This window comes from Nelumbo lutea, chromosome 4 (assembly GCF_056320005.1).
Source record: "Nelumbo lutea isolate HS-2025 chromosome 4, American lotus-T2T, whole genome shotgun sequence".
NCBI lineage: Eukaryota > Viridiplantae > Streptophyta > Magnoliopsida > Proteales > Nelumbonaceae > Nelumbo > Nelumbo lutea.
In genome coordinates, this window is record NC_142687.1 from 42,953,600 (window position 1) to 42,962,720 (window position 9,121).

Genomic DNA, 9,121 nt, shown 5'->3' on the forward strand with positions numbered 1-9,121 from the left:
CGGAATAGCATGTAGAGGGTCGTTAAATATTGAATTGGACCGATCCAGACTTAATGAGTTTATATTAGATTCGGTTTTCCGTTCCATCTATACAAGTGTCAATTAACCAAATTAACGGTCAAACCTGTAGCAGATCTGCTTGTTTCTCTTCCGAGTTCGTCCATCTGACACACTCCCACCCAATTTCGGAAAAAGCAAAATATGCCCACAAATATTTGGTGTTTGATTTGAAAATATGACTGCTCAGTGCCCACAAATAGATTGGACGACATTTTCTCTGTCTTGAATTTTAAATCAAAAAGAAAAAAAAAATGGCAGGTTTACAGGCAACTACGTCCATTGGAGACAGATTATGCTTTGGAAATTTGCTTTTCCAGTTTGCTGTCACGATAATGCTTTCCTCACCAATAACGAAGCCTTCCAAAATTTCCCATTAGATTTCAACACTTCATTTTTGTTCCTGCATAAATAAGCCTGAGTCAGTTTTAGTGAATAAAAAAATTGTGTTGTTCATGATAATCAAAAAAAAAAAAAAAAAAAAAAAAAAAAAAAAAAAAAAAAAAAAAAAGGAGAAGGGTGGGAGATTACTGAATAGGATACGACTACAAAATGCCCTTCTCAAAATTCTTGGTTGAATCTCTTACGTGCTTTTCAGAGACCAATATTCAAGTCCACAAGGTCAGAATTATGTGTGACTCGGCTTACACCTGTCCAAGCCTCCAAGGTAGATTAAGGAAGAGAAGAAATTGTTAAATTTGTCAAAGGTAGTAATAGAAGTTGTTCTTATAAGGGATACAGTGAACTAAAAAAACCTTTATCTGCTTTTCTTTCTGCAGATTTTTCATCAACAAGAAATGGACAATACGTTGGGCATCCAAACCAAAACAGAGATGGACATAAATGAAAGACAAATGAGCAGACCTCGGAATAGTATGAGTTGATGGCGGCTATGCAAGCTGCTGAAGATGTAGTCACCACCAGAGCATCTGAAAACAGAATCACCTTCACATGAGCAAGTTCTTAAGATGAAAAACAGAGGAGTCTTATATGTAATGTGTGAAGATACAAGTTGAGCTAATCTTAAACTACTAAAAATAAAACAAACACAGCCAAAGGGTTTTCAACTTGCAAAAAGAATAAAAATAGATCTGTCATTGTCCTTGTTCTCCATTTTCTTTCGATTAGGAAGGGACTACAATGGTGTCACAAACAATGCTGACTATTTTCAAAACTGCAGTCCAAATATGGAGAAGGACACAACATCGAACAACCATAACTTGGGGAATACTCTCAATTTGTAGTCCACCGACTACAAAATGCAGCATCGATGGCAGTAATTTTCTCTAGTCCATTTGCAGTAATTAGTCTTGATTTTCAATTGAACCAATTAGAAAAAGAAAAGCACCAGAAACGCATATAATGCCCACTGCTAGAAGGCCAACACGCAGTAAGCCTTACATAACAGTAGGTTCAGCAACTCAATATGTACAATCAAAGCAAATTGTCTGAAGACAACTGATTATGGTATTTTTTTGTGTAAGTTCTCTCTTAGGTGGGACTCATCCATTGATGGTCCTGATCTTGTGAAGATCTGCCATTTGTTAAGCTTTGAGGATCACAGACTGCAATTAACAATCATGTGTCACTTAACCCAAGCCAATCCCATAGTCCACTACTTGTTTATAAGCTATCACCCACATCTTGCAAGTAAATGATAAATTACATACCTCAGACCATGCTTTTCAGTACTTGGAGGAAGAAACAATCTAATTACCCAACTCAGATTTGGCAAGTTTGGTTCCATGAGTCAAAATCTTCTTTTCATCTCTATCCAATCCTTCGTGTGCAATAGTCCTCTAAATGTGGGGTTTTCCATTCTTATTATACGCCAGTAATCAATGAGATCATGTCCGACCTTCGATTGAAATCTATGCTGAACCATTGTTATCTTCATTCTTCCATGGTCTTTTCTTGCATCTGTGGTGAAAGAAAAGAAAGAAAAAAAAATGGCAAAGCTTAATAAGCACCTCTAAAAAACGCACCTCTACAAGAAATACCAAATATAAAAATTTGTTTTCTTCTAGCCGTTATAAATGCACTGTATACCACGAAAGTGGAGCATTGCATCATCTCAATGAGGTCTAGCATCTGCAACAAGTCAGATGGTGTTCTATATATAATCTTTTTGAAGTGGTCCGAAGGCTAATTGGTTGCAAGGAATTTTCTATCAGTACATGTAATAAAAAAGATGGTGAAAGAGGCCAAGTGTAAGTGCGTAAATGTCACAGGTAAATTTGGCTAAATTATGAGTATTCAAACACATGGTATTCTATTTTTTTTTTTTGAAAAATAATATCCAAGAAGTGAATACTCTTCACTCTCAAAAAAAGACTATTTTCCTCATACATGTGTTTATCTTTTTTCACAAAAAAAGTGCTAATTTTAAACACATAATTACCAATAGAGAATATCCACTCAAAACTAAGAAGTATACACTACAAAGAATGTAAGGCTCACATTTAAGGTCAATCTCTAGTAATAATAGATGAATGGTGTAAGAAGGATTTGGAAGGAATAAAAGAAAAATGTTTTTATATAGTTTTTCAAATAAAAAATATCCCAAAGAAGTTTGTGTATGGATGACTTTGCCAAATAATTTTATTGAAAGGAAATTACCAATGAAGTAATTAACTTTTAGTTCTGTGTAAAGTTGAGCTTTCGGTACTTCTGGTAAAATTCAGATGAGCTGAACACTTCAGCTGTTCAGCAGGCTATGAAACCAATAGTAATGTTCAATGTCAATGATAAAATACATGAGACCCACATTGAGAGATCGAATGGTTATGGGTCTCATGTATTTTATCACTGGTGTGGAACATTATTATTGATTCCACAGCCTTCTGAACAGTTAAAAGCGTTCAACTAATCTTATCTCATAGATCATAGATTATTGACACAAAAGTTACATTTATAGGTGTTTACGAACCCTAGAAATCTAGGTCAATTGCACAAGTATGACAAAAATTATTTGAATGGGGATGAAATTAATTGGGCCTGGATCAAATAATTCAAGAACATGTTTTTTGTTTCAGTTTTGAAAACAGAAGACACATAAACAACCAAGAACATGTTTCTTGTATTTTAGTTTTAAGAAACAATCTGTTTTCAGATAAAATGGTTTTGATTTGTTTTTAAACCACAACAAAAAAAAAAAAAAACAATTCACATTGTAAAACACCCCTTAGTAGTTTGACATTTTGGTAGCTTTTAGTTGTATATAAATAATATAATGTATGAAGTTCTGGTGATTTTCCTTAACTAAAAAAAATAAAACTAGGGAAGAGAGAACTTGTTAAATTTTTAGAATAATTGAAATTCAGTATTTGGTTATTATATATAATTCCATTTCTTTTAAAATGTCTGAGAAGATCTATGATGCCAAAAAGTGTACATGATACCGCAAAGAGCTTTGATCAATCAAAATCCACCCATGTACTTTCATAAATACCACCTGATTTGTTAATAAGTTTATGAGAAATCTAATTGTTGACTTTGACATGAAAATAAAGGAAAGGGAATTCCATGAGGTAAAATGCCTTTACCTTTAGTCATAATTGATGCTGCTTTGCTGCTGAATCTGTCATTGGATTCTTCTTCCACTGATTTCAATGTGGGGGATGTGGCATATATTCTTCCAGTCCTCTCCTACTTCCTTTCTGCAACGCTCTTCTAGTAGAGGGCATTTATAGATATACAGTTTTTGTAGCAAGGAGAGATGCTGCAACTCGTCAGGTATAGAATCAATGTACTCGCAACGAATGATATACAACTCCTCGAGTGTGTGAAACTTCCCAAAAACATTGTGAAGTGACTTGATAGGTGAGAACCGTATTGTTAAATCATCGATCTTATTATCTGATGGTAATGACCTTAAAAATGCTTCTGCATTCCCAATTAAGTCCAAACGGTGAAGGTGTTGTAGAAGTCTAGATGAGGATGGTGTCCAAGTCAACTGAGGACAATCTCTTATATGCAGTGCTGCTTTATTATAGAAAATGAGAGGGGGCAGCACTTTTAACTTAGGGCAATCAGAAAGCATCAAATCACAAAGATGTTGCATGAAAGTAATGGAATTAGTTTCTCTACCATCAAATTCTCCCGTACCAAGATCCCAATCTTCCAAAATTTTCATTCCACCGATTTGAAGGCTGCCTAAATTTGCGAATGCTTTCTTAGCCCCATCACCGGTTTGAGCAACATCAGCCCAATCGACTCCGAAAAACATATGGATGTCCATGTGTTTTATTTTATCCATACCACCTATCACTAGACGTCTAAGAAATGGTAGCTTTCCCAGAGAAGGGGGCAACTTGCATAAGTTTTCACATGCATATAAGCGCAGAAAGCGGAGATTAGGCAACCTATCATCTCTCACCATCCAACTTGCTAGCTTGGTACCCATGTAACCATATATTGTCAACTCCTTCAAGTTTTTGTGTGGTTGGAGACCCTCAAGTACGCTCTCCATCTTCCTCTCTTTCAAGTTGTCATCTTCACCATCATTGCCGTCAAAGCGTAATACCAGGTTGCTGATGTTTTCTCTGTTCTTTAAGTCTGCAACATTAGCCTCATTTTCACTTTTTACTCTTCCCAACCCACTTATTTCTAGTTCCCCTTGAAGGAACTTGAGGTCATTTAGTTCCTTAATTGTACATCCCCCTCCACCCCCACCTATGATGAATTTAGATAATGTGCACAGGGAACTTAATCTACCAATGCTTCTTGGTAAGTAGTGCAAATTTTCAGTACCCTCAATTTCAAGGTGTCTCATTTTAGTCAATTTTCCAATTGCTTTGGGAATTTTGCAAAGCTTTGAACAATAATTAAGCTCCAAAATCTGCAAATTATGTAGATTACTCAATGTTTCAGGCAATTCTTTCAGTTCAGTATCAGATAAATTAAGGTATCTTAGATGTATCAACTTCTCTATCTTGCTTGGTAATTCTTTAAGACAAGTGCCTCCCAAATCTAATGCCCTTAGACATGTTAATTTATCGATTAAACCGGAGAGTCCACATACTTTTTGAGGGAGTTGTAGAGTTCTTAGCTTCATTGCCTTGTAAATGGACAAGGGGATGGTCTTCTCCCTCAGATCATTACCATCATCATCATCATCATTTCCTATTAAAGTTATGTGGCGGGCATCTCTGTACCTCGGCTCTTGCGTGATGTTGTTGCCAATGTCTAATACATAGCATTCCCTTTCCGTGAGAAGTTGAGCAAAATCGTGTACCAAATCATGCATCTTGCACCAATATGTCTTTTCATCAACTGTATGAAATTCTTGGAAAAATGATCGCACAGCCAAAATATCAAAGTAATCTTCACCTCTCCTTTCCAATGTTCTTTGTGATGAACTGTTATCAAGAAAACCTTGTGCCATCCATAACTTGATCAACTGATCCTTACCAATCTCGTAATCTTTGGGAAATATGGCACAATATGCAAAACATTGTTTTAACTGCGATGGCAAATCATAATAGCTCAACAAAAGAGCTGGCAAAACATCTTGCCTAATTTTATCTAATTCCCATATGCTGCTAGCCAACACATCTTGCCAATCTTGTTTAGTTGGTTTCTTGAAGCGCAAGAGCCCTCCAATGGACTTCACTGAGAGAGGCAAGCCTTTACATTTCTGTGCAATTTCCACGCCAATGCCTTTCAACATTTCACACTCTTCTTTTGTTTTTCCCACTAATGCTATACTACTTATCAATGACCAACAATCTTGGTCAGACAATACCTCCAAATTATGGAGGTATGTTGTGCCTAACATCTCTGCAACTTTTGTCTTGCGTGTTGTGACTAGAATCCTACTTCCCTGTATACCACGGTTGAGGGAAAGCTTTAAGGGTTCCCAATCGAACTCATCCTCAGTCCACATGTCATCTAGAACAAGTAGGTAGAACCTATTTTCAAGGGAATTGCTCAACAGATTATGTAATGGTTCCCATGAAATATCATTATCAATTTGAATCTCCTTGTCAATGGCTTTAACAATCTCCTTGGCAATCCTTACTTTATCAAAAGGCTCAGACACACATACCCAAATTTTATTCTTGAAATGGGCAGTTATCCTCTCATCGTTGAAAACTAGCTGGGCAAGAGTTGTCTTGCCTAAGCCTCCCATACCAACTATGGAGATGATGGGGACTGAAAAGCTCATTTCCTCCCGACTACCCTTACCCTCACTCAGCAGTTTGCTCACTATTAGTTCTTTCTCTGAATCCCGACCTATTGTGCTGGATATGTCAATCAAAGAACTGGTTTGTCTAGTTTCTGGTCTACTGATCGCTTCCTCCCTTGTGCTGTTGTGGATTTTGAACCCAAATCTATCTTTTTCATTTAAAATCTCATCTACCCTTGTGTTTACATCCTTTATTCTATGGCCAAAGTTATGCCGGAGACATGCTTGTTTGAAACACAAACAATGAGAGTACAAGCTTATGGTTGAACGTACCTTTTTCACCACGCTCATGGAAGCATTATCATCTCCTTGTGCTTCTGATTTCGAAACCTCCGTGCTCCATTCGTCCACCAAATCGTCAATGTCGTAAGCTACATCTTTGAGACGTTGTAGCCAAGCTTTCACTGGCTCTTCTTTTACTTGCCTCTCCTCTGCATCCTTAAGCACGGCCTTAATTATCTCAAGTGCATTGAAGAGTTTTCGAGCCTCTTCTTTAACTCCAACAATCAGCTCTACTTCTTGTTGGATAAACTGGGTTAGTTTCTCTGAGATAAGGGATGCAATCGCTTCAGCCATAGTTAACAATTGATCGATCAAATTGGAGGGATGGCAATTGATGAACGGGAAAAAAATGCCGGCAGATTTGCTGGGTATTGTTTTGAGTGTCAGATGCTTTTATAATGAAGGGTCACAAGAAAACAGAGGGGTGCTGTTTCTTGCTTGTGCTAAAGACAAAATGCACCTACCATGTATTTGCTTAATAATAATAATGTAAAAGAGTAGTTCATAAAAATAAAAAAGAAAATCCTTTTTTTTTTGTTTTTTTTAATAAGAAATCAAGCTGGACAATTGAATGTTGGTTTTGACCATTGAAACCAGTAAAACCACTACCTAATTGTTTGGCGAGTAGTGAACCCAATTATGTGATTATGTCGGCTGCATCTGCCAACTGGCCCAACTGCCAACTTGCTTCCAATAATTTATTATAGGTGGGAGGGGGAGAGAATCGAGACTTGTTTCTCACATAGCGAATCTCACACCAACCTCACAGCCCTATTCCATCGTGTATTGTGAACATCTTCTATAATTAACAATATAAAATATGGGAGATGTTTGGGATGTATGGTATTGTGAGATCGGTACGAGGAGCAGATCAGGACTCGCATATGAGATGGAAAAGAATAAGAAATATTAGATCTATTTTGTATATACGAGAAATAGATTTATCTTGTTCACGCATAGTGATTAGTGAAGAGCAAGCCCTAGCATGATGAAAACAGGTCTGTCAATGTTTTTCTTCTATTTTTTTTGATAATTGGTACACGCACAGTAAGGTACTTCTCTTGGAATGATATTCCGCCATTTGAGTCCCTCTCTTTTGTTTGAGAATTAAATCTCGTTCCAATTTATTCTATTTTTAATTTTGATTCCTGTCTGAATCAAACAGATTATAAAAATAGACTATTCCAATTCCGATTCTAACAAAATTTGATTCCAATTATTATTCTCACTAGCTACAAACCAAACAGATCCTTAATTACTGACAAATAAGTAGTACTGCTTGTAATGGTGTGTTAATACTCAATTTGAAAAGTCATAAATCGATAGAGTAACAAGTAACTGCCCTTGCATTCCTCCAGATTCAACTCTTCGGTAGCCCTGTGTTCACTCCAAGACTCATCAAATCCTCACTATCAGTTGAAGAACCAAAATCCAATCAAGTAATATTATTATATATTTGAACAGTTCGTAAAGGGAATGATTTTCCTGAACATATTTTAATTGTTTGTTACTGATAAAAAAAAGTATAGCAATTTGAATGCCAGTAATAGTTGAAAAACATGAATTCAATGAATCCTGATAACGTGCGAATTAGAAGGCTCCGTCTTATCTCCCACATAAGAAAAAAGTAAAAATTTAATAGTAATGAATATCGAAGACTAACGCATGAAAAGTAAATTGTAAAGTAAAAAATATCTGAAATTAACGGGCACGCATATCTATCGGAATTCATATACACATATTGTATATATATACTTGTATAGTCCCTTTCTCTCTCCTTCTCTCTTTGTAAAATAAAAAATGTCAGAATGCGTATACATAAATTGACCCAATAACCCAAGGCATCCCTTCTCATATTGTCCTAGTTAAATATGCATATTATTGTGGCTGTTATAGACTTGGTACGACATCATTTAAAAATTTAATCAAAAATAAAAATCAAACTAAAACCAATATATTTTCAATATATGAGTTAGCTGACCCACTCTCGAAAATAAATTAACTAATTATTTGAAATGATAATGGAGAAAGGGGTGGTAGGCAAACACATTACGGCTTCGATATGATAAAGATGGAAAGGGGGAAGTGGAGAGAATTGAAAAGGGACTGGGCAAATTTCTTAAACAACCTTTATGGTTTAGTTAATTGGTTAATTCTATCTTTACTCTACTTTGATAATTGTCTAAAACCTCTCTTTGCGTTAAATATTTTTCAAAAATTTTTAAAATCCCCTCTTTTACCTCTATTCCTAAAATACCCTTTGACCTCTGTTCCTAAAATACCATTCTTAAATCCTCTATCTAAAAATGGTGTGCCCTGATCCTTGTCGCTACGGTCGAATTATCGGCCATCTCAGGACAAGCTACCAGACCTAGGTCTTCTGATGACCATTCGACTCAAATCGATCATAACGACGATCTGGTTCATAACAAGACCTTTTGTGACAGTTGATCGGACTATAGCTACGATTACAATGATTGCCAGAGTTATATCGAGGAGATGAAGACCTAGATGAATTCGACAATGACTAATAATAATAGTTGAACATTGACCCCAAACAATTTTTTTGGTAGTCGGTATGGAGAAATCTAT

At 36.0% G+C, this 9,121-nt stretch overlaps 1 protein-coding gene across 2 annotated transcripts; it reads right to left on the reverse strand.

The window, feature by feature from the left end:
• Positions 1–202: 202 nt before the first annotated feature.
• On the reverse strand, positions 203–6,951 carry LOC148855460 (disease resistance protein RGA2-like). Of its 2 annotated transcripts, none has more exons than XM_088981994.1 (5): positions 3,603–6,951; positions 1,728–1,977; positions 922–986; positions 589–707; positions 203–460 (listed from the first exon to the last, which is right to left on the reverse strand). In XM_088981994.1, exon 1 carries the CDS (start codon positions 6,821–6,823, stop codon positions 3,641–3,643), a length of 3,183 nt encoding a protein of 1,060 aa, XP_088838120.1. In that variant the 5' UTR covers positions 6,824–6,951; the 3' UTR covers positions 203–460; positions 589–707; positions 922–986; positions 1,728–1,977; positions 3,603–3,640. The 2 variants fall into 2 exon arrangements, with proteins under 2 accessions (XP_088838120.1, XP_088838121.1); XM_088981995.1 differs by having other exon boundaries at positions 589–717.
• Positions 6,952–9,121: the final 2,170 nt, after the last annotated feature.

Bases quoted from the DNA above. Each gene is read 5' to 3' on its own strand.
- LOC148855460 (XM_088981994.1), bottom strand. From the start codon at position 6,823: ATGGCTGAAGCGATTGCATCCCTTATCTCAGAGAAACTAACCCAGTTT.